The sequence below is a fragment of the Atractosteus spatula genome, chromosome 7 (genome assembly GCF_055471065.1).
Source record: "Atractosteus spatula isolate fAtrSpa1 chromosome 7, fAtrSpa1.hap1, whole genome shotgun sequence".
NCBI classification, from domain to species: Eukaryota; Metazoa; Chordata; class Actinopteri; order Semionotiformes; family Lepisosteidae; genus Atractosteus; species Atractosteus spatula.
Genome location: NC_142712.1, coordinates 47,948,884 through 47,974,977, shown reverse-complemented (window position 1 = coordinate 47,974,977; position 26,094 = coordinate 47,948,884). Strand labels below are relative to the sequence as shown.

Below are 26,094 nucleotides of genomic sequence, written 5' to 3'. Positions count from 1 at the left end.
AGTAACACTCAGAGACTTCTACAACAATTTTCGAGGAAACTAATACTTTCTACCATTTTCTCCCTCACACCTGAAGAAAGCTCCACAGCCGAAACGCTGTGTTTCCTTTCTTCTCTTTTCAGTATGGAATAAACCTTTACTTGTTCCTTTGCAGCCTACGCATGCTGACACAGCTACCTACTCGATCTACTTCAGTCTATTTAATTAGCTGACTGATTATCACTGGGATTCCCCAAGAGGTGTCACATGATTGGACCAAAGCTCTGTGAGGGAGTGTGGCTTTCAGGCAACCTGGGTATCCTCCAGGTAACCCTCTGCAGGCCAGTGACCAAGAGTTTGCAGTGCATTAGGGGAGGAGTGCAATGCTACACCACTGTACTACACTGACTCTGCTGTGTCCGCCATGTGGCTCACGGCGAGAGTAAAAAAGTGAGAAGCAGTGATTAAACATACTGTATCTCACTGGGACACGTGCAGTTCTGAATCCTGCCACACTGGTGTGTGTGTGTGTGTTAGGCAGATTAACTATTGATGACCCCAAGTTATCAGAATCTTAAGAACAACTGTGCCTGGTCAATACTTGGATGGGATACCTTTAACAAAAACAGATTTTCCCTGTAATTGGAGCTGGTAGATCAAGAGGTAGCATCGTGATGGTGACTAGGGACATTGTACTGCAGGAGCTGCTGAGGTTGTAACAACTCGGCCAAGTAAAGCACTGCCCGAAGTTTCCAATGAATTCAATTGGTGAAGCAAATTATCATTTCTCGACAACTAGTGCACAATGAATGTCAAAAGAAACACCACCACAGCTAAAGATAGGTGATCTTAAATAACTTGGAAATTCATAGTTAGTCTTTACTGCTTATCTTATTACAAGTACTAAATAGATCCCATCTTGAAAATCAAAGCAGCTGAAACAGCAAACACATAATCAAATAGATAGGACAGTGTAAATTCTGCACAGTGTTGAGCTGTTGGTCTGTTAGAGACGTTTTCCCTCCTGGCTTATTCTTTATGATTAATTTAAATTCCAACGAACATTCAAAACTGCCATTTCGTACATGTAGCAGCAAAAACATAACAGAATGTCAACAATGCAAAACACAGTACAATCATGGAAAAGAATAATACCGTACCATTAATTAATCTTAAATTCAGTGAATTCCCTACACTGATAATTATCAGGATATTTTATGGAAGAGGGGATTCCAGGATCTTTAAAAGAGTAAGCCTGAAGCTGTGATAAAATCAAAATGACATACACCTATAGATTTAATGGCCTGTTCTAACCACTGCCTTTTTATGGTTATGCAAAAATGAAAAACACTGTCTTCTCTTAAGAGATTATAACTGTGATGCCATAATACCTTTCCATAAAACACAGTTTCAAAAACCAAGTGTGTATCATCACATACAGTACAGTACCACAAATCCACTAACTTCTTTCTGGGGGAAAAATACAGCTTTAGGCCTTTAAGTGACACTACTGAAATCAGGAATGTTTCAACAAACCAAATCTCGAATCAGAATCACAACTCAGTGAAACATTAAACACTAAGGATATTTACCTTTAGAAAATCAGAAGATGAAAAATAATAATAGTAATAAACACAAGAGGAAATCAGCATTATGTGAACAGCGTCAAGGGAGTTATTACTAATGTTTTATAGACACCTTGCTTTATTTATCAAGGAGCAAAAGACAGATATACAGTACAGTACAACAATTTCAGAAGAAAATTAATAAACAGATAAAGACACACATTTGATTATGTTTTCTCTCAGGCTGCAAATATCTGTCATATATGGTATCTACTGGAGCTGCAATTAGAGCAGCCCAGTGGGTTAATTCAAACCCTGTATGAAAAAACCCTGCTTGACTGTAAGGAAGGTTTTCCTGTACTCAGCTCTGCTTACTCATTGAGTGGTGTGATGTTCAGTGATTCTGGCCTTGGGATAATGTGGACACAGGGCACACAGATGCCAGGCAGAGTAGTAGGAAGAAGGTTGGAGGGGACCATCAGATGGAATAGAGTTAATGCCTCATAGCAGTTATGTGTGGGAGGTTTGTCAACTTATATGTTGCTGAAGGCCTTTTCTTGAGGAAAATAATATTTTTTGCATTGGATATAACACTTGTGTAAGAGCATACTGGCAGTTTTTTAAATAAGAACAATAAACCATTTTTTTGTGAACACTTTTCAAAAAGTGTATAGCACTATACAATAGTACATTCATACAGCGCTTATCAGAAGGCCATCACAGAAAAATAATTTTATCAGATTAAATCAACAGTATAACAAAATTCTAAATTAAAATATGTAGTAAAAACACGTCTTTAACATCAATGGTTGCAGAGTCTCAGATAAATTTGGACAACAAGTTACAGTTACAGAGCAAGCACAACAAAATGCTCGATCAAGCATTGTTTGGAGCTTGGTCTTAGGCAGAATAAGAAAATTTGAATCAGCAGAGCTCTGAATGAGCATTGGGACTGTTCTCATGCAATAACTCTTTAAGGTAACCAGAAGCTAAACTATTCAATAACTTATATGCAAGTAAATGACCCTTAAAATCCACTCTAAATTCCACATGAAGTCAATGCAATTTACGCAAGACAAGAGTTATATGCTTAGGCAGAGTAGTTTAGTGAGCTTGCAAACAGCAGAGTTCCTAAGATACTGGAGGTTTATTATTTATTATGAAACACCCTAGGTAGGAAAGCTATCTGCAATCTTGATGAGATAAATGCATGTACAGACAAATGGAGCAAAGACATTTACATGGCAATTTTATGCATTTGAAAGAATTACTTTCTTGTTATGTTTCTAGCATTGGTCAAGGGTTTAACTACAGCACAGTCAACAATAGCACTGAAAACAGTAACTTCATGTAGCTGTCGATGGCAGTCAATAATGACCTGGAATTCTACCTTTTTTATACAGCATGACATTTTCTGTAGCAAATTGAGTAAGGCAGCAATCAATAGCACAACAGCAGTGCTACTCTGCACTGCTGCCCCTGCCTTCATTTTTCCATTTAAGACATGGATTACAGTACGTCTTAGAAGGAGTAGAGTAAAAAAGATTGGTGCTTCCAGCATTTATTAAGCCTCTTCATTGGCAGCTCTTTCTCCTCTCCTAAATGAACACACCAATGTTTAGAAAAATCATCCATGTTTGAATTGGGGATAAATCCTTCCATCCTCTGAAAAAAAATCTTTGCTCAATTTGCTAGGAAAAAAAAACTGTTGACTACTATGGGAAATGTATTTAATGGATTTCAAAGAGGCCCTATAGAAAAACAGCAGTCACTGCTTAAGCTTCAGTGCAGTGCTGTGGATTGCATACAGCAGATGCATTTTAATCTTCAGTGATTTTAAAGGTACAGTAGGAGTTGGATTTCAGAAATGTAATTCACTACTCCAACCAGTCCTTCTGCCTGCGGGGGGAGAAATTAAAATTGAAGGAAGGTAACAACCCCCAACATTCATAATTTAGAACCATCTCCATCAAAAAACAACAAAATCAAAACCAGTAATTGCCAGTAATAAGTCTAATTTCTATTGCATGTAAGGTTACGGAGAAAATAATTAGGACTAACTTACGTACTGTAATTAGTTAAGTATCATAGGAACCTATCAAGACTACTACTCTTTTTAATTCATAAAACGTATATAGAAGATTGTGGTATAAGCTAGTAAGCTAGTGAAATGTACAGATAAAACCAAAATATGATGCTTAGATGCAAAAAAAATCAAATAGAATTAGTCAAAATTCACAACAGAGCAAATACTTGGCTTACGACATTTTATGTACAGAAGTGTAGTGTTACTGTGTACTGTATATAAAAAAATAAAAAATAAAGCTATAAATATGAAATGGGAAACACTGAAACTGAACAAGCTACTTATGAAAAAGACTTACAGTAGGTTTTCATGTGGACGTACTGAATCATTTAAATATTCCACATGATAGATGAAGACAGTTCAGATTCCCAGGGAGGGTGGGGGGACAGTCAGAGAGCGTTAGTGCTCGTCAGGATTTCAAGAAAGTGTTAGTGCTTTAATCAACCTGGGTGCTACATAGTAGAAGTTAGAAAAGTGAATGAATAATGAGGAATATGCAGTGCCTTAACTAACTACAAGGACAGTAAGGGAAAGACTTAAAGTGGAGAGAAGAAGACTGCAGTAATTATCTTGGAAGCAGGCAGTAAAAGAACTAGAATTCCAGATGGGATCCCACTGTAGTAATTGCATAAAGCTAGGCCACTAAAAACACGAAAAGACCATACGACATTTGTTTCTCATTAATTATTTGTGCTCCACTTTCTTCTTGTCTTGTTATAAATGAAATGTACTGTATTTACCTTATGAAAGGAACGAAGAACAGGCTAGTGCGAATACCATGAGGTAAAGTCACAACCGGTTAAGGAGGGCTAGAGTTTGTTACCGCCTTATCTAGAAAACTGTGTGCATTTTTGATCATCGCATGACAAAAAGGTACTGCAGATCTGGAATCAGTTCAGAGAAGATCAACCAGACACATTCATTGACATAAAAGGAAGATTCTACCTTGACAGGCTCAACGAAATGTTTTATTTTAGTCTTGAACAGAGAAAACTGTTTGGGGATGTGATTCAAGTTATCAAAATCCTGAGAAGCACTGACAAAGTCAGCCTGAATGGGTTATTCAGCATAGGTTATGACACGTGAACTGCACGACTCAAGTCAAAACAAACAGGAATTGCATTTAAAACTAGGAACAGCAGGATATTTTTACAAAAAGGATTTTAGGAGTTTGGAACAAGCTACCCAGGCATTCTGGGTAGCTGATGCCCTGACTTCTTTGAAAAAACAGCTGCATAAGATCCCTGGATCACTTACCTGTAGCTATTAGTAACCAAAGTAGACTAGCTTAAGGGCCTCATCTTTTTGTAATCTTTCTTGTGCAATGTGGGAAACTTACAATCTTTCCTCATAGAATCACCAACTCAAAACAATATTCAATTTAATGCTCAAAATTAAAATACAACTCATTGTTTTCATTACAATTATCCTAAACCCTATTCTGTGCGCCAGGAAAAAGACAGGATTACTGTATATTAGTGGAAATACAGTAAGAATAATGTTGCATTTCTATTATTGCCTATTGGATTCCACCAGCACATTTACTGCATTGTCTCTCTAAATCCTTTTAAGCATGTGATTTACTATTTTGCAAAAACAATAACTATGTTTGCGTCGCAAAGATTATCATCTTCATATTCGGAACTGTTTTTTTTTATCAGAGGTCATTAAGTTAAAATATCTGCACATTATAACATGCTAAACTCTAGCCAGATATGCGCCCCTTGGTAAGGAATCCACTGAAGAAATGTATCACAGCTTATCTTTGTACTGGTATATGCCTCAAGGCTGCAGGCAGCAAAGGACATGTTCTTTCTAAGGCAGCTTCAGCTATGCAGCACTGCAGTGTCCTCCACTATTCTCTATCTTAAAAAAACTAAACCAGTGGAAAGAATGGACAGGATGCATTCTAGAATCCTATGACTTACTTTTCAGATGTTGTTTTTGATATTGAGATATTGAGTATTACTATTTCTGAATGTTTAATTTTTTTCCTTTCAAATTAGTTTGTGCTGAAATTCTTGGCTTCAAAGGTGAATCTGAGATCCTGAATGCATAGAGATTTAAAATACCATTGTCTTCCAGAAGAGGCAACTTCTGTTCTATGAAACATTAAGTGCGTTGGAGTCTGAGGACAGAATTCCAATGCAGATAGCCCCATAGGCATATGGAGGTTAAAATAATTGTCCTTCTGCCTGCCTTCAAAGCAAAGCAAAACAAATGATCAACTAGGAACCTCATAACTGATTCAATGTGCATTTCAATTGTTTTGCTAGCTCTGCATTTGCAAAGAAAAAAGACATGCTGTTTGAGCCATTAAACAATTTTTCATTTGTGAAACAATGTGGCAATGCAACAATGATCCTTTTGCTTGCTTCAATTTTGGTTTACTAACATTAAAACTAATGACTCAAAACTAATTTTCTTCAGGGTGTCTTTGCAAATGGCTCTCTCCAACCCTACATACTCTGAGTTGCCCTACAGAAACACATGCACATATTCCCTTTAGGACAATCTGAAATGCATATTGGACATATTTACATATATTTTGGAGTTGATTACCAAACAATACACCCTCTCCTACATGCCCTTGGCAATCCTAAAAAGGGACTTCAATTCAAAGTACTGTTTAAGATTAAATGGAATGTGAGATAACCCATTAACATTATTAACATAGCTTGGTTGTGTAAATGAGTAACAAAGAACACAAAAGCAACAGGATGCTGCTACATGTATATTTCTTTGTGTGTCCTGGACTGTGAGTAACTCTTTTAGTGCAACCCTCACTGTACTGATTGTACTGTATGTATTGTATTATTATTATTGTATCATTCGTTACACTGTGGCTGTGTTGTCTGTGTTAAGCTGCTGTTGCACTGCAATTTCCCTCACAGGATCAATAAAGTATCTATCTATCTCTAAACCATGTCAAGTGTGCTTCTTATTTCTGGAGATTGGCTGAGTTTGTTTTATATGACTTATTACCATAACGTCTAAAAGCCTCCAGGATTAATCAAGCCATGAGGAATGCTATGCGTTTACATAAAGAACTAATAAATCAGTATAATGAGACAATAAGAACTTTGACAAATCAGCTTATTAACTGTGAATGTTCCAAACCTGTTTCCTTAGCAAACTTTTGGCTTACACAAGGCAGTGGTAAATACCCTGAAACTGGTAAAATAATAATAATAATAATAATTGCTTACACTTATATAGCGCTTTTCTGGACACTCCACTCAAAGCGCTTTACAGGTAATGGGGACTCCCCTCCACCACCACCAATGTGCAGCCCCACCTGGATGATGCGACAGCAGCCATAGTGCGCCAATACGCTCACCACACATCAGCTATCAGTGGGGAGGAGAGCAGAGTAATGAAGCCAATTCATAGACGGGGATTATTAGGAGGCCATGATTGGTAAGGGCCAATGGGAAATTTGGCCAGGATGCTGGGGTTACACCCCTACACTTTTCGAGAAACGCCCTGGGATTTTTAATGACAACAGAGAGTCAGGACCTCGGTTTTCCGTATTGTAAACAGGACGGCGCCTGTTTACACTATACAGTCCCTGTCACTATACTGGGGCATTAGGACCCACAGCAGGTGAGTGCCCCCTGCTGGCTCCACTAATACCTCTTCCAGCAGCAACCTTAGTTTTTCCCAGGAGGTCTCCCATCCAGGTACTGACCAGACTCACACCAGCTTAGCTTCAGTGGGTTGCCAGTTGTAAATTGCAGAGTGATATGGCTGCTGGCAAAATACATTTAATGTATTTTATTTGGGTTACATTTTAATCCCTATCCTCAGAGATGAAATTCTGAAGTGTACTGTGGACAGCCAGAAACAATGATCTACAGTATGTGTTGTAGTGGTGTCTTCCTTTCTATAATGTGCATAACTCATCATGCCTCAAAGTTAATATCTGACATGCCTGTGGCCATTGCAAAAATTTCAATTAAAATGTTATGTTTTCTAAATTCAGGTGAAATATAAAAGTGAAAAATAGCTGTGATGTCTTCACAAAATTGATTTAAACAATTCCTGGTGCACCACAGTTACTGTAGTATTACCTACAATACTACTTACTATGGAACAACACTGTGAGAACATCTTTGCTTAATCTAACAGCTGAAGATGCATTAGGCAAATGTAACCACAGGCTTAGCTGACAGCGTAAAGAGAAATAAAGACCCCTTTAATGAACTGTGATCTCCTGTTCCAGAAAACCACTTTCTACTCTCTCCAGGTCATTTCTCATCTTCTTTTCTTAATTGAATACCAGATATATTGGTACATTAAGAACAGTCAATCTGGATTAAGAGGTCAAAGGGTCTAGAAATAGGGAGATTATCTGGCCTGTACATAGAGCACAGAGTGTTGAGAGAAATAAGAACACTTTAAAAAGAGACAGTAACCGCTACCATTAAATTATTAAGGGCGGATATCACTCAGATATGGGTATCCCTTTTTCGTATGCTAATATTTATTACTAAATTTTTTGTTTGGTTTTCTCCTGGGCAAAGAAAAAGGGCCCATTTATACAGCAAAACGCTGGGGATTTATGTGAAGAAGCTGAAATGGCATTTACAGAGAAAATTCACGAGAGAGATAATGTCCAAGGTTGCACTAGTCATATGGAGAGAATAAATTGTTTTAAAAGAAGAGGAAAAAAAGAGAGGCTTTCAAGTTTCATTTTTTTTAAATCAGGGTATATAACTTTAGACAAAATAAGCATTTTTTCACAAATCACTCATATAAATTTGGAAATTACTGTATATTTTGATGCTCAATATAGCAGAATGCAGCATCATACATTTCAATGTTACTGACATTATATTACATACAAAAATCAGACAGAGTGCTTATTTGTAAAGAGGTGATCACCAGGGAATGATATAAAACAATACAGTGTTGAACAGCGGATGTCTGAGTGATTCAGACTGTCCTTGGCCGGCACTACTAAACCCTTTCATCCTGTATGACTTGCAATTAACATTGAATTGTCGAAAGAATAAAAGTCCTCCATAACAAAATCAGTAACTGATTGCTTCTTCTTGTAACACATTCTAACAGCTCCCCAGACACTTCTCTCTCTACTGTCTAACAAAAACCAAACCAACCAACAAAGAAAGTCACACAGAATGCTGAACTGTAAAACAAGAGACCAGAGAATATCTAATAAGTAGCTAACAACCTTCCTAAAGTCAGGACTGCAAGATAAGGAAATACATATTTTATGTTTTATAGCCACTTGCCATGAGAAATTAAAGAATTACAAATCCAGAGACTGAAAAAACATTTTAATCTTATGAATCTGATGGTGTTATGAAATATATATAAATACAAAATCTAGATTGTATCACTGCATAACACTCCAAAAAGGAGATGCTATTGCATGACAATTGCTAAAATCTTTAAAAATAATAACCTAAAGAGAAGACAAATTCTGGGGCACAAAGTCTATAAAGATCAGGTCACCACTTACAGGTTGTAGAAAAATATATACAGTAGATCATGAAGAATTAAAGAGTCTCCATTTTAAAAAAACTTTTAAATGGAAAGGACATGAATACTTTATGTCCGTTGTGTTTTTATTTCTTTGGATTTCATAAAGTACATGCATTATGAATAGGCATGCTGTCTTGGTATGATATTCTCGCTGCAGGAAAATTTACGTTCAATTGCTCCACACCGCAGAATTGTGTTTTTCAAATGACTGAGGTGGACTCGGGATACAAAAGGCAATGCAGTTAACTTCAAAAGCATGAAAAGAAATGTTCCAGTTTTCTTATAGTGGAAGCCATAAATCCGACAAATGGCTCTTCATTGCATTCCTCATTTTCAGAGTTCCAAGCACCGTCTTACCGTGAACACTCTCACAATTATAATGTTGCCTTTGAAAATAAATGGGCAATCAGTCATGATGGGGAAAAAAGTGCTTGGAGATGTTCCTAAGGGCAGCTCGAGATTTTGAAAATCACCAATCTGAACATTATTATCTTAAAATTAAACGTTTAATAATCAGACAAATAATTGAATTCACTACAGAAAAAAAATATTGTAATTGTTTTGTTCAGTATTTTACAATTCATTTTTTCCTTTTGTGCTCAAATATTTGATTTTACGACATTTTTACCCGAATGGCCAAAACGAAACGAGGAACAGATATACTTACAAGTGGAATTTTTCATCCCAGACAGGGTTGAGGTTACCAAAGATGGTTTTTGTTCTCCTTTTGGTCTTGCCAACTTGCACGGTAACATACGGATCACTGGAGCCTGTCTTGTCCTTGGCCTGTAAGCCCTGAGCGCACAGGACTGTGAATGAGAGAGTTACAACAGACCCTAAGAAAATCAGTTGCTGGTGGTTCAAACTGACCTAAAGGGGTTTCACTTTTTTCTTTACAGAAAAATAAAACCGGAAACACTGGTCTGCCAATGATATCTCCTCAAAATGTTCTTAGTACCTCAAGAAGTAATATGGCAATAATAATCACATATAGTATTTTTGCAAAGTGATAAAAGTTTAGCTGGAGTACGCCAAAGTTCTTCAACAAATGAATCTACAGTATGAGAGAGGATTAACAGACACATTTAACTGTAATAGTGTGGCTGTAGAATTTCATCTCTATCCTTTATCCCTGAATAGGAGAGAATCTGATTTCATTCATTAGACATATTTATATAAATATGGTATTCCACATCGAGCAGTTATTACTGTTTACAGGTATCTATAATGAAAATAGTGTGGTCGTGGGAATAACTTATTTTTAGCAAAGCCATAAAAAAAACACAACAGGTGCAGCCAAATGATGCTGCAATTTGATTTCTGCCTTGCTGGGCTCTGTTGCCATGGAGACCACAGCAGAGCCGCACACCTGGTGAACATCATGATGGAAACCAATACCCTGGCTGTCCTCTACACCAGATTAGAGCGGGAGATTACTGGTGGGAACCAGAATTGATTTAAATCGTCTTCCTTTCCTCTGTATGGAACAGAACAATACAATCCCCCTTAGCTCAAAACAAGCATTTGATTTTGTTACAGTGACACCAGACATGCCCCTTTACAGCATAATTTTACTTTTTGGCTCTCCAATACAGCCTGTGAATAAGCTGCTTGCAAGACCTCAGGTTCAGAATACACATGTGTTCAGTATTATGTACCAGCATAAGACACTTCTAATCCTTTCAATATGTTTGTTACAGGACATGTACTGTACAGCTGATCAGTTGAAACACATCTAGCAGAGACCGGGAGTTGCCAATTTATCTTGTGAGATTTTTATCTGAACAGAAACTAAAGGCAGATGGCTGCTTTCACTTCAGCTTTAATAGCACAGGGCTCACAGCAACCTTGAGAAAATGGGAAATTACACATTCCTGTACTTGTGGATTGAGTGAAACAGCAGAGCCTCAATACAATAAACAGCACGGTCAATATGGCTCTCCAAATAATATTTCTTTCTTAAAAATAGTAAATTAGTCACACTGAAAAGGTTTCTCTTTGAGATCACACAGCAGAAGTGCAACTCCTTGGTGGCAAAAATCTCTAAACAAGCAGTATATCAGCAATGTCAAACCTGTGGCCCTTTTTAAGGGGTCTGCTGTACAGTATGGTTTGCTTGCTATTATATAAAGTGGCCCTATACTATTTTATTTAGCATGGTTTTGTACATGTACAGTAATATGATCTGAATCAGATTATATACTGTAAAACGGATGACACAAGGATATGTGTGAGGTACGCCTATGTGCATGAACCTCTGTGTCGAAACTGCACTGCACACAAGAATTAAGTGGAGGCATGATGAAAAAAGAAAAGTAGACAAAGAAAGCAGGCTGCTTCAAAAACAACAGGAAAAGGGGTACTCATTTGGCGATCACAACGAAAACTTCATTTTTTTAGTGTGGAAAAGAAAATATTTAAGTGCTGAAAGAAATTCACGCGAGGCACCCTAATGAAACAAAGAGAAATATGGAACACTGAGAAAGAAGGAAGACAGGAAAAAGAGCCGAGTTGCAGGAAACCTTGGATTTCCAAAAGGTACGATTAAACAAGGGGTGGCATAGTGGCACAGTAGTTACTGTAGCACTGCTGCGTTGCACTGCTGCAGCCCTGGGTTCGAATTTGGACCTTGGGTGCTATTTGTGTGGAGTTTTTATGTTCAGCCAATGTTCCTGGTTTCCTCTGGGTGATCTGTTCACTCCCCACAATCCAAAGACATACTGTACTTGAAGGTTAATTGTCTGCAGGTTAAGTGTGTGTGCCTTGCAATCCAGGGTGTGTCTCTCTTTGTCTTTGTCTCCATTACTTGCCTGAAAAGGTTTGAGCTTCCTCATGACCCTTAATAAAAATAATTCCTTACACTTGTATAGCACTTTTCTGGAGACTGTGCAGCCCCACCTAAATGATGCGACAGCCATAGTGCGCCAGAACGCTCACCACACATCAGCTATCAGTGGGGAGGAGAACAGAGCGATGAAGCCAGTTCAGAGATGGGAATTATTAGAAGGCCAATGGGAAATTTGGCTAGGATGCAAGGGTAACACCCCTACTCTTTTCGAATAACATCCTGGGATTTTTAATGACCACAGAGAATTAGGACCTCGTTTTTACTGTACATCTCATCCAAAGGACAGTGCCTTTGTTCCCCTCACTGTACTGGGGCATTACGTCCCATCCAGACTACAGGGTGAGCACCCCCTACAGGCCTATCTATTACTTCTTCCAGCAGCAACCTTAGTTTTTCCCAGGAGGTCTCCCATCCAGGTACTGACCAGGCTCACACCTGCTTAGCCTCAATGGGTTGCCAGTTGTGAGTTGCAAGGTGATAAGGCTGCTAGCATACAGCTTGTACTGTATGTATGAGAGTCTTTGTATGAGAACAAGCAATTAGAAAAAGAATGGGTGGATGATTAAAGGCAATGACAGGAAAATGATGCAGTTAAAGCGAGCTAACTAACTGCAAAATGGGTTTTGCAGTTTTGCATCAAAGGATTTTTTTTTCATGAGGCACTGCATGTTTAAGCCACGGGTATTGTTTTGACCAAAAAGAGATGTGAATTTGTTAATGTCAGCCTTTCAAGAAATACTGCAGCTGAGTGAATGATCTAGCTGCCAATATTCAAGATCAGCTCCTTGAAAAATCAAGACAGTTTGCGGCATTTAGTCTTGCTGTTGATGTCAGCACTGATACTGCTGATATGGCTCAGTTAGGACTTTCATCAGCAGTGTGGATGCAGATCTGAAAGCTATGGAAGTAGAGTACTTCTGAATGCTCTGAAACCTGAATGTAAGCAGTGTATGAATATCATTGGAATTCTGGTGAGAATTAAAAGTTTGCTTAATCAATGTAACACCTTCCATGTGTGGTGAAACAAACAAACAAACAAACAAACAAACAAATAGGGGGTGAATTAAATAGGAAGGTATAACATACACCACCGTATTATATCAAGAAGCTTTTGTGAGAAATTACTGAAAATGGAAACTGTTACAGCTGTGGTTGCTAAATGTGTCAAAAAGGGCAAAAGGCGAGAATCACAGGCAGTTTCAGACATTCCTATCGGAGAAGTCTGACTTGGTCGGTAATGCGATAATGAGCAGTTTCACAGGCATCTGCCCGTCACATTCCTACAGCTCTGCCCTCAGGCTTAATGGGTTATGTCAATAACTGGCAGCACATACAGTACTTCGATCGCCTTAAAGATCGTGGGTGAATGACGAACAATAGTATTTTTTACTGAAGATTGTACTGGATCACAAGACATGGTTCCTGTCATCAACAAACTGGTCTTAAACCTTTTCAAGTGTCTTCAGAGAAACATGATGCAGGGCTGAGCAAACCGTTAAGATTGTACAGTTGGTAGCGTAGAAAAGATAGGAGCACCTAGGTTGCCTGGGAATGTACTGGTCAAGATCCAGTACATAGACACACCTACAGTACTTCTGCCATATGCTGTATGCGTTACAGCTCTGGATTCACATACTGTACAATGGAAGATTAATGTAACTCTTTAGCTTCTTATGAATTTGCTCATTTGAAAAACAATGTCATTTGAAAATCAAGTCCTTTTTTCACCTATTTTCTCTTGGTTCTCTTAGATATTTGTTTTATACTCTTCAGTGTGAGGGTCATAAAAGATTTTTCTGCTCCTTAAAACAAAGAAACTATAATACAGATATGGTCTGCCACATGCATTATATTCTTTTACAGGCAGGATCAATTCTGATCTTAAGAAAATGCTTCAGACCTGTTTCTTGCTGGGTGTTGTGAAGGTGATGCTGTGTTTGTAGCCAAAGTCTCTCAGAGGGCCTTCAATTTTTTAAGGTTAAGATAAAAGTGGGTACCTGTAATGGTGATTTTGGCAGACCATTTTGATGTGCCTTCCAATACACTCTGCTTTGCTGTTTTCAAGTGCTGTGAAAAGTCCTCCTTTGATATCTGAAACATATCCTGAATCAGCTCGAACACCTCCGGTCTGTTCCTCTCTCTGATTTTCATCCTCTCCTTCATTGCCATGATGATGTTTTGGGTTTTGTCCTCTGCCCCATGCTTGGAGCTTTTTTCTGCAGCCCCTATAGGAGAGAAAAAAAACTTATTCAGACACACCAAAGTCTGAATAAAGTATTTTAGCAGCATACACTATGTGTGAATATATTACCCAGGTTGCCTTTCACCGCAAGTTTCACCGCAGCTATTTACAAAAAAAGTCACTTTAAAGATGACACTGAATTGTTTGGATCTGGCTAAATATAAGCAAAAACTATCACTTTACTGAATGGAACTGTCACAATCAATCCCTGATACCTATTATATGAAAGGCTCAATTAGCTAATCATACTGTATCTACAGTACGTCATAAGCACCTTTTTAGTGTTCATCAAGCAAGTAGGTAACAAACATCTTTTAAGCAACTAATGAACTGTTAGTCTTAATTTAAACAGTCAAAATTTATTTCAGAAAGAATAAGAAATTAGATTCCCTCTGCACAGTAGTTTGATTCATGTTTAACTGGGGCTCATGGGTAGTGTTGTTGACTTACACCTCCTGGAGTTTGCATGTTTTTCCTGCACTCAGATTGGTTTTCCCTGGGTACTTTGCTTTCTTTCCACAGTCCAAAGACATGCTATCTAGGTTAATTAGTATTCTAAATAGTCCTTAGTATGCATGTGTGATCAAATGTGTGTGCATTCCCTGTAAAGGACCGGTGTCCCATCCAGGGTGAAGTAGTACTTTTGGCTTGTGCCTGAAACAGACTTATATACAAGAGTCTTTAGCACACAAAAAGTTTCTAAGCATGTGAAAAAATAACCAGAATTTCTAGCATCTGGTTCCAATCTCTTCAGACAACCCGGAAGCTAACGTTCAATTCTTTTCTAAAAAAACAGCGATTTCTTTTATTTCCCAAATGATATAGGTAAAAAGATCCTTCTTTTGATATAGAACTAAATCTTTTTATTCGTTCAGAGAAACATTTCAATGCAGAACTAATTATCTTTTCTCATTGATTCTAGAGCTCCTAAACAGCCTATCTCTCAAGTGTACTTCAAACAAGAAACTCAGTAAAGAAGGAAAAAGATGCATCACAGCAATAAAAAAAACACTTGGGTTCCATAAGTAATATTAATGTAGCGGCATCCACTTATCCCTCAATGAATAATCGACTACCAGAATTCCACTGCTTGATCATTGAACACAATATCAATAAAATGATCATTGACTTTGGTAAATAAAAAATGAGTAAATGAAGTTTTGTGGAAGAAATACCACTTTATTTTTTGATCAGTGATGCTCTGTTTAGTGATATCTTGTCAAATTATTTGCAGCAGTGTGCGATTTAAGGCAGCAGTGTCCAGTAGTGTTGAGGGGGAATAAGGAGGCAGATGGGGCCCTATTGCTGTACCTTTGAGAAATGTACTTGATTCAGATCGTTCCAGTAAAAGCCCTTCTCTGTAACTGGGTACTGTCTCTCTCCAGGTTTGTACTGTAAATTAAGCTTTGTTCTCAATAGACTTATTTAGTCAAAACAAGGATTACATACTGTGTACTGAGGGAAAAGACCACATTAACCACATTCTAATCACATATGAAATTTAAGACCTAGCCAGCAATAGTCTATTGTTTTATGTTTTTATTTTAATTTTTGCATCTGTATAGACTGCAGCAGAAAGAAAAATTGGCAGAGCTACTGTTTCCAAAGTACAGAACAAATTACAGTTAGGAATTCATAGTGTCATAATAACAGTTGATTTACGGATATACTAAGAGTGGGATTCCAGCATTATTTTTTCTATCACAAACTCTTAACCAACAAAATACCTTGAGAAACTTGACCAGTGTCCGAATTCAAGCTATTTCATGTATTGGAATCACGTAAGACAAGCACAAGACTTTTAAAATATTTGCTATATCGCTTTTAACATAATGTCAGCACCATTAAACTTTAGGACAGAGTACCCAATAAATTAACATTAATATTTTGAAATAAGACACAGATATATGTAGACACTGTATGTAGAAACTATTAGGCCATAACAGTACAAAGTAGAAACTACTATTACTTATATTTTTTAATGACAGATCATGCTGTACTGGATGTTAAACAATTATTTAAAGAAATATACATTCTTAAAGAGGTTAGGTAAAAACATACAACCTATGATGTATAAATCAATAATAAATATGCTATAATAGAGACAAAAATCAGTATGGACTAGGGTTAAAGGTTTTCTGCAAACAAAATAGAGAACATCTTGTTGCAGCAAGTTCTTGAATGTGTTTGAATGGCGCTCTTGCAATGTGAAGAATTTTATATATCCTCATAAGATTACAGCATCTAATTCATTTTATTACTTTATGCAGATCAAAATAAAATGGATCTTCAGAATCTTGATGTAATTCTATTGAAAAGGTCAGATTCAGCTGCAGCTGTGTCTTTTCTGACAGAGTGCTCTGTGACATATTCCCTTACAAATCCAACTTCCTGACAAATGGTCTCTAACAAACCATTTCTTTGCCACTTAGACTGCAGTAAAAATGACACTTACAATGCATGAACTCTTGTTAGCATGCCTTTGGATTCCTTATAGACCAGCTATTTTTAGCTGTATATGTAAATAGAGGACAGCTCTTCACATTCCTCTTTAAACAGGTGACAGACCAGTTTGCAACAAGCCAGAAGCAAGATTACATAAAATACTCACGCTGTAAACAGTCAGCATTTAGGAGATCCTGGCATTTTTCGTGACATTTGACACCACATTCGGTGCAGCGCATACCCTGCCTGGCAATTCCCCACAGTAGGCCCTCACATTCATAGCAGTAGGTGGGAGTTGTTGCTGTCCAGACTTCAAAGTTGTGAGGTGTGGTTGATGAAATTGGATAAATTAAGGCTTGCAATGTTTTCTTGAAGACGTGCAGTTTCTGAAATAAGAGAAGATTAAATGAAGCATGTTACGTTCTTCCACACAATATCATGTGGTCGTACAAGTACAAGGCGGTGTAAGGGTATAGCTCTTTATTAGTAGTACAGTATACAGAATTCCTATTTTCCAAAACATAAGCTACATAAAATGGCCTTTTCCCAGGAAAAAGAAACTTTTCTGAGATTTCAATCCGCTTTCTCTGGCTCTTTACATTGCAGATAGGAACAGCATTTGAAATTATTTTACTACAAGTTGAAGTAGAAAGAAAAGAACTTTAATAATAAGTGACTCCAAATGCCACCACGATGATGTATAAGTAAAATGCTGTAAAATGCTTGAATACTTGTTCAAATCTATGTGAATCTCATTTATATGGATTGTTATGTTTTCGTTTTTCACTTTCACGTCCCATAATGCCTATCCTCCAATATTTTCCTTTTGACTCAATGAAGACCACAGAATTTAATTTAGTCCCTTAAATTGCTTTAACAATAGCGATACCTATCTCCAGTGGATGAAATGATGTACTTATTAAGGTTTATTAGTTTGAATTCAAATGGGCTATTGGCAGGAGCAGTTCTTAAGAGATGTACTGTATAATGTATATACTAGATACACTATATATACCTAATCAAAACCAGAGTTTGTGAAATACAGTACAGTACGTTTGAGCCTCATGTGTCTGCCTTTGTTTTCATCAGTACAGCCAAGTGTCAACTCACTACATTCAATTTACTCTAGTGAACACTAAAATAAAACCCTCTATAGCCTAAGTTTCCTGAGGGCAAATATGAAGAGGAGTCTCATTATCAAGGCATACAGTATATAAACAGATATATAGGAAAACTAAAAAACAACACAAGCCATTGGTGAAACACTTAGTGGAACATAGTGGCACTGTAAATAAGTATACAGCATTTATCATAAGATTTATATACTGTATAGTATTACCAGAATATATTAATGTTATAAACTGTTCTCTGTTATCATGCCTTGTAAAGTAATATTTTTCAAAGTCTTTATAGGCACCAGTAGATGTGGGACTGCACTTTGTGTAGATTAATGCTTGTGGGGGTGTGATTTGTTTCTTGTTAGTAAATAAAAACACAAACAGCAAATGCTTCAGAGAGGCAGAAGGCATCTGATCCACTGCCAAATTGTTACAGTGCAGCCAGTGACATAATTGAATGAATCACCCAATAAGCACAAAGATTTAAAATGACTTCCTTCTTAATCCAAGGGAATTTAGACAAACCAGATGTCAATGTGTTATCCGCTAACTTCATAGTTCAGCAAATTGCCCCAGTGAGGAGCTCTCCAACAGATTTAAGGGAACTGAGCCATTTTGTATCTGCAGTAACACAAACTCTCAAGAGGCTGCAGCATATTTCAACTCCCTACACATACAGTAGTCAGACAAAAGAAAAACCTTTCATACCTAGAACATTTTCAGGTCACATCTAACATTTACCAGAAAACGAAACAATAACGGTAACCATGAAGCTGCGAAATCTGATCTGCAAATATCCACTGAAGTTCATCAATATTTAATCTGAAAATGAACTGTAAAATATCAAGACATAATATACAGTACAGACATAATTATGTTTTGTTTAGTGCCCCCAACACGTGCAGTACATACTGTATCCTAGACCAAAACATGTGTAAATAAAAGCTTCCATTGCGTTGTGGCATTTTCACAAATCACATTTATCAAAATTTGCAAGCACTGTCAATAGAGCACAAGGCCATGAGGGAAATGTTTTTATTAAAAACTAATAAAAAACATTAAGCGAGACAAGGGCGCAGTACAGAACCTGGTACATTTTCCCCATGTGGCTTGACAGCTTCAGTTCCAGTTACGGATTTTATTCTTAACAACTGAAGCAAGTGTCAGAGAGTCGTGTCCTGTACCTCACACATAAATGACTGATCTGCTGTACTTACAAAAACTGATGGATACCAAAAATACAGTGAAACCATGGCCGTGTACCAATATGCACACTTGCGGTATGCTCCCTTCGTATGCGCGTTCTCGCTCAAGTCTGCAAGGGCTCCGAGAGCCCCCAATGCACCCTTCCTACGGCCCTCTCTGAAGTCCGCATCAGAGCAGACTTAGCTGAAGAGAATTACCCCCCAGTTCCTCGCGGAGTTGTGACGTTTCATGTTCTAGCTTATCAATTTGGAGAGAAGTCGCCATGGAGAATAAAATATTCAAGTACAGTATTAGTAAAATTTAACTTTCTTACAGTTTTAAAACTCGTAATATTTTACTTATATAATATTTTAGATTAATACTGTATGTACTGTATTTTTGGTACGAAATTTTGACTGGTGAATATTCATTTACCTGCCGTGTATTTTGTACACGTAATATTTAATAGTACATGTATTTAACAGTACAAAGCTTGAGGTATTGCCAATTTTACCTTATTTAGTTTACTTTGAATGAACGTGAATGAACACGTTATGTTCCTCGTGCTGGGACAGACGACATGAAATGCATTTAGTAGTTCAAACCTTTGAATAAACAGATAGTTTTCTATAGTTTACTTCGACAGTTTTGAGTCGAGCCTGCTCAAAATGAGCTAACACGATGTTTCACTACTTCTGTGCAAGGATATATGAGATGAAATTCAATTTCATCAAACTGCGAGCGGAGAATGAAACAATCTTAAAAATATATACAGTATATATATGCCGGCATCCAGTTAGCTACTGGGGAAAAAAAGAATCAACCACAGACAGCATTTTGACCCTAAGCCTTGTAACCAGCGAGCGCTGGTTTTCTTTTTAAAAACTTTTTAATATTCGCGCGCTTGGAGTCCACACTTGCGCTACGTCACAGAAGTGCGGGCTTGGAGTAAGAGTTTAGGACTCAGTATGAGAATTGGGACACGGAGTAAGTATAATCTTTATTTTAGTAACTGAATGTAAACATTTTTTTCTATAGTTGTACTATTAGGTGTTGTAATACACACCTACAACACAGTGGTCTCAGTAGTCGTGCTTCTTCATGGACCAAGACAATAAAAACATTTAGAATTCAGTATGGACAGCAAAATGTACTTAATCACAATTTAGTGAGGTTGATAAAACCCCAGTGCCTTGTAGAAGCTTAAGATTTTTTTTTTTATTGTGGCAATAACAATGATGATTCTATGATGCCTTTTAACAAACAGAACTAGATACATAAAAAAAAAATCAAAGCAGACTTTCCTGTTACTAAGGAGCATAAATTGTATATTAAAGGTTGAAGAAGAAAAATAATACAAGCTGAGGATAATCCACAAGAGATGTACAGTGCACAAGTACACAAGAGGTGAATTCATTGTTAACTACTCTTTTACTGCAAAGATTATACACATACTGTATACACTACAGAATCCAGTTGTACAGCTGTACCAGTATTAATATTGCAAAAAGAAACTAATACTATATATAAGCAATCTCAGAATGACCTGTTGAATGATAATTTGTTAAATTGACTTAGATAACACTGAAAATTGCATTTTGGACAGCATGCAGTACTTAGCATATCAGAAAGCACAGGTACAGTATACCTACTGTAAATCTTGAGTGCTTATGATCTACTTACAATATCTTGCCAACACTGATATTCCTGTACTTAGTTTCCCTCATTAATTATGTGATCTTTTTTTCTATGGGAGATTACTGTGGCTCACACTGGGCTTAATGTGGATATGTCACTCTAAACTATTAACAAATTTAACATATGGCTCAATTTGTTTGAACATGTTGGATAGGAATTCCTTGCAGGGATGCTGTGTTCTGTACTTAATGCAGTGAATAACATGTCGACATCTGGTTGTCCTAAAGTCACATTTAAATGCTACTTCAAATTGTAATAGAGTGCCATCATCATCCATACTGGCTACAAGATCTGCCAAGATCTTTGCTTGTTTGGGACCTTGTTTTTTTTAAGTACCATCAACTTCAATACCTGCATATACTGTATCTACAGTTTAAAGCCTCTCCATTAACTAATTAACTAAATGTACAGTAGTATCAACTAATTGATACTACATATCACTAACAAGCACAAAAAACAAAATCAAAGACTGCAACAACAACAAAAGTATGTTTTCCAGCAAAAGAGGTCAAGCTACAGTATATAATCTATTTTTTATATAATCCATTAATATGTTCCACTCTGCTTTGCTTTAATCCGGCAAATGCTAGCACAAGTATTATAGACAAGCAAAGGGAGCTAGTATTGCATCAGATGCAAATACAGATGGAGGGCTCAAGCATTCCAGACAAACAAGCACAAAAATACAATGAGAATTTCTCAGTTTTTATTTTTTCTAAAAACTTAATCGTAGGGATTTCATGTACACACAGCAAATCAGTGGGTAAGAGCAGATAAAATAAAAGCTTAAAACTAAAAAAATACAAATATCACATTAGCTTGCCATATACTGTTTTTTGTTAGAAAAGACAGGGTTTCCTTCATTGAAAGAGCCTCAGAACATCTTGTTCTAAAAAATGTATTATGAGGTTATCTGTAATTCATTAAACTCTGTATTTTATTAAGATTGGGAAAGGGGATTAGAATTAATTAAGGCAAGTTCTTCTGGAGGACATAGAACAGGAAGACACACTTCATTGATTAAGGCCTTTAGCTTCCTGAAATTTATTACTACACTCTAAGCCTGTATACTGTACATATAACATAAAGAAAAATGTATTCAGGCTGAGATAAAACCAAGTAAAAAAAAAACTAAACAAAACTGAAAAGCATAGCAAACAAATTAGATGATAACAGATATCAGCTGACCACAATTGCTTCCAGCTTTTAAAACAAAGGGCTATATGGCTAATACGTAATACATCATGTGATACAATAATTAATATACAAATCGCTTAGTTTTACCAGTTTAACCATTTTACCAGCTTAGTTTGACCATTTACAGTATATTTAGACTACACCTTGTTAATGCGTTCAATCAGTACTGAAGAAATGGTTCCCCACACAGTTTATACTGTACTTGTACTGTATGTTGTATAGGGTGCTTATATTTTACCATATACATACAGTATCACATAAGATACTTTCAGTCTCAGGCTATGGGTTTAACATCAGTCACTTTGAATTTGTCTTATTTTTAATTTTTTTCACCCATACAGTAGCAGTCTCTAGTATGCATTTATGCGTAGAACATTTCATTAGTTACACAGTGTTGCTTCCTGTTAGCAATAAACTTGCTGATTTGTGGGTGATTCATATTGGAATGGTACAGTATATAATGCATAAACACTCACCAGGTCTTCATTGTTTAAGGTAGATCTGGTCACAAGGGCAAATGATATGCCTGCCTTTCGAGCAGCCAAAGTCTGTAAACAGATAAACAGTCCTTATTCACTACCCAAACAGAACTGTGAAAGCACTCCAAGAACAATTATGGAGAACTGACATTACAGAAATTCTTATTTTAATTGTTTTTTTTTATGATTTCAAAGATTTGATGAAGGTAGCAGGTTGAGTATTTTTAAGTTTGCTTTTAAAGAAAACTGTGTGGTCAAATGAGTAATTGAAAGCAAGTATTGGTGCACGGCAGATGCAGGGCAAAGGTCCTGTGATGTCCAATATGAAGTAATATTAAGCAAACCTGACTCAGACTGAATGTATGCTATTATTAAAGGTGATGGTAATAATGGTTGGAAGTCACCTACTGTACAATAGGGGGATGTACAATAATACCACAACTAGTTATGTTAGTCTGATTGTAGCTAGAATTCTCTTGAATCTCTTGAAAACAAAACATTCAGTGCTATTTACTGCCTTTTGAACAGTGGAATGCTCTTCAGACATCTTAATGCTACGTACCAACTTTGAGATTGTCAAAACTCGCAAAACAATATAGTACCCCAAATACATTTGGTTATGATTTGGATGTTACGTGGATGTGTTAATATCTCTGTTGTGGGACCATACATGCTCTGGAATTAAGACACAGAAGCACTATCTCACTGCTAAGCTAAAGCTGCCTTGTTGTTCATACTTTTCATAAATCTTTCAATGACTAGATTCTTTAAAACATTTAACTCAATTTCCTTTTTCTGGTCAGTTTACTTTACCCTTTTCTAAAGGGCTGCAACTATATTATACAGTAGCTCTCCTAGGAGTCAAGACAGGTTTTAGGACATAGGAGATTCTGCAAAGCTGCAAATCATAGAAAAGATTATTAAGATGTACAGTACCATTTTACACATGTACAGTTTATGGTTTAATGTATCTTGGATTCTTTAAGGAATGGTTCAATTAAGTAAAGTAAATACAGTAGTTTAAAAAAAACAGGAAATACGCAGTAACAGCCTGCATTGTGAACACTGTGTCCATGATTATTTCAAGCTTCCAAATCACTAACCCCCAGTGTCTGTTAAGGTCATTACTCCCCTATAAAAGTATAATTCTGTTAACAGAGCAGGGCAGAACCTTGAAATGTCCCGAGAACATTTTAAATTCCAGCATTTATTTAAGAAACAAATTCACAGGCGAGACTAATATTCTATAAAAAAGATCAAAAATCAGCTTAGCCCTGCAGAACTTCATTTTATTGGATTTCAGTCTTTTTTTTTCTTATTCAAGGTAGAGAATTTCACTTACATTCTGAGATATGAATTTTAGGGGAGCATTTAGATGTCAAAGGGATGAGTGTTACTGCCACAGTATTTCTTACAAAATGAGAAATATAACAAATGAGATTGCATAAAGAGAAATATGCTCTAATATATTAATTTAACAGGGAAAAGATACTCACCAAAGCCTATGGTATCCAGCAGCATGGTGAAAGGAAAATACAGAATTAAATAATTTCATTAAGGTCAGAAAATTAACAAAGGTCAGAATTATAGTAATTAATCTAGCGGACACAGAGCTTATGAGTATTTAGTGCAGAGGTAATTTTGATGCCATGCAGGAAACATGATCATTTCTCAGGAAAGGAGCTGAGTGAAGGGCATGGAACTGCTATTTACTCATCTGAGAAACAGTCAATTAACAATTATTTATGCATGCACAAGAAAATGTCAATTCATGCTTTGCCATTTTTATAGTACGTGATAAATTTCTAATATTTCTGCTGTCTGTACTGCACTGGTAAAATAAAATGTTAGTTCTTGAGCAGCAAATACCACATTGCTATGTCATATTATTAAGTGCACATTTTAATCTGTCTGCCCAAGTGGTGAGAAAAAAAAACTGTTGCACATCAGTGGACTAGACTGAATTGAATGCAGACATTGACAGCTGACAATATTAAATGTTTCCTTACTTTACGTCCTTATCTAACAGCCAAATTATGGTAAAGTTCCATGGGAAGCTGTATTAATCTAATGAACTGAAGAGCATTAATGTAAAGTTACTGAACATGCATCAGATATATTGAGGTGGGTGCAGACATTACAGGCTCAGGCTGAAGTCAAGTATCATTTGGATTCAAAGTTCAACAACCTGCATTTTAATAGATATTCAACTCTAATGAATTGTTTGTATAGATTTGTGCACCCCTCACCCCGCCCTCACCCCCCATCAGTTTAACTCCAGTTTTTATATCAATGGTCACTGCAAAGAAGCAACTGTTCTGCCAATTGCCACATTCTCAGAAAACTTCAAACAGATAAACAAACATTTCCAGATCTAACCCATTATAGGTAATGACTTCATCTGGGATGTAAAAGGCTTTCTTTCGCATCACCTTTATATGGTTTAGAAGCCTGGGCACTCTTACTCAAAATTCAATGAAGTCCTCGTATATATTTTTGGGCTGAGTTGTCAAAATTTCAAGCTTCACTCTTAAAAATCCTACTGAGCAGAGAAAAAGACCAAACTGCAGGAGGATTGGAACCCTGACAACTCACTGAAAAATATCACCCATAGTAGGCATGGGTATGTTCAAATGATGAACACATCCGCAAAAACGAAAAGGAAAATTAAAAAAGGAAAAGAAAAAACAACAACACATACTTACCAGGAAATGTTCGTTTTTAATTTCATGAGAGATATGGACAAATACAGCGTCAACTTTTGCCCTTATACAGATTTCTGAGTATGGTGTAAGCATTAATCAACAATCAGTATATACCGTATGTACACTACTGTATATGGAGATACTGCATTTAAGTGATTTATGAACTAAGTTAATAAGTAATACAATATTATATGATGGATATATATGTTTTGATATTTTAATTGAAAATGAAATAATTAATATTTAAATATTAAGTTGTAGTAATTTAAGAAGCTTTATGTTAAAATGACAAATTTTGGAATTATAATGACAGAGCTACTGTACAGTACATTTATCTGCATTAATAAGGCTTACAAGCATGTAGCTTTTCTAAACTACTAATTGGTACCCTATTAAGCACATATACATTTACAACACAATACGCTTGAAATGATCTTGAAAATAATAAAGAATAACCTGTATGCACAAATAAGCTGTGGGCACAGAGGTGACATTTATAACAAAAATTGCAGAATTAGTTTTTATAGTGACAGTAACTCTTTTCACAGAGACAACAAGGGCTATCACTTTAAGTCCAGTTTAAGTCATACAAACCCTGTGCTGTTCCATGGAAGTTTGGTTGCTCTCCGCTATGTTATCACCAGCAGCTTTAATAAACATACCGTATATACAGTAGACACTTTCTACCAAAATTAAACTCAGGTAATTGTTATACGTAACTCATTTAAATGTGTGAATGTCCCACTGACAAGAACTGAACAAAAAAATAAATTCAGTTCTGCTACAGTGAATGTATTATGGTGTCAGTACAGCATGCTGTACAAATGAACTGCATTTTATTGCAGCCTATCCATGGTATAATGTTCCAGTAATAATTAATTCCCCATGTGCTTTCTAGGGCACCATAATTATCCAATGTACTATGTTATGTTTGTTATTTGGTTACGGTGATTGAAAATGAAAAGGGAATTTAGTGTTGTTAGACTGATCTTATAGAGAAACATAGAGATTTGTTGCAGGCAAGATTAAAATCCCA

At 36.5% G+C, this 26,094-nt stretch overlaps 1 protein-coding gene across 2 annotated transcripts in view; it reads right to left on the bottom strand.

Moving 5' to 3' along the window:
- The window catches only part of unc13c (unc-13 homolog C (C. elegans)), a 139,004-nt gene that overhangs the window by 91,214 nt on the left and 21,696 nt on the right, over nucleotides 1-26,094 (bottom strand). For both annotated transcript variants that reach the window (XM_088921651.1, XM_088921650.1), the window contains exons 5-8: nucleotides 22,351-22,422; nucleotides 16,843-17,062; nucleotides 13,987-14,214; nucleotides 9,809-9,950 (exon numbers count right to left, since the gene is read on the bottom strand). In XM_088921651.1, the coding sequence (XP_088777777.1) occupies nucleotides 9,809-9,950; nucleotides 13,987-14,214; nucleotides 16,843-17,062; nucleotides 22,351-22,422 (662 nt within the window). The remainder of the gene's footprint in view (nucleotides 1-9,808; nucleotides 9,951-13,986; nucleotides 14,215-16,842; nucleotides 17,063-22,350; nucleotides 22,423-26,094) is intronic.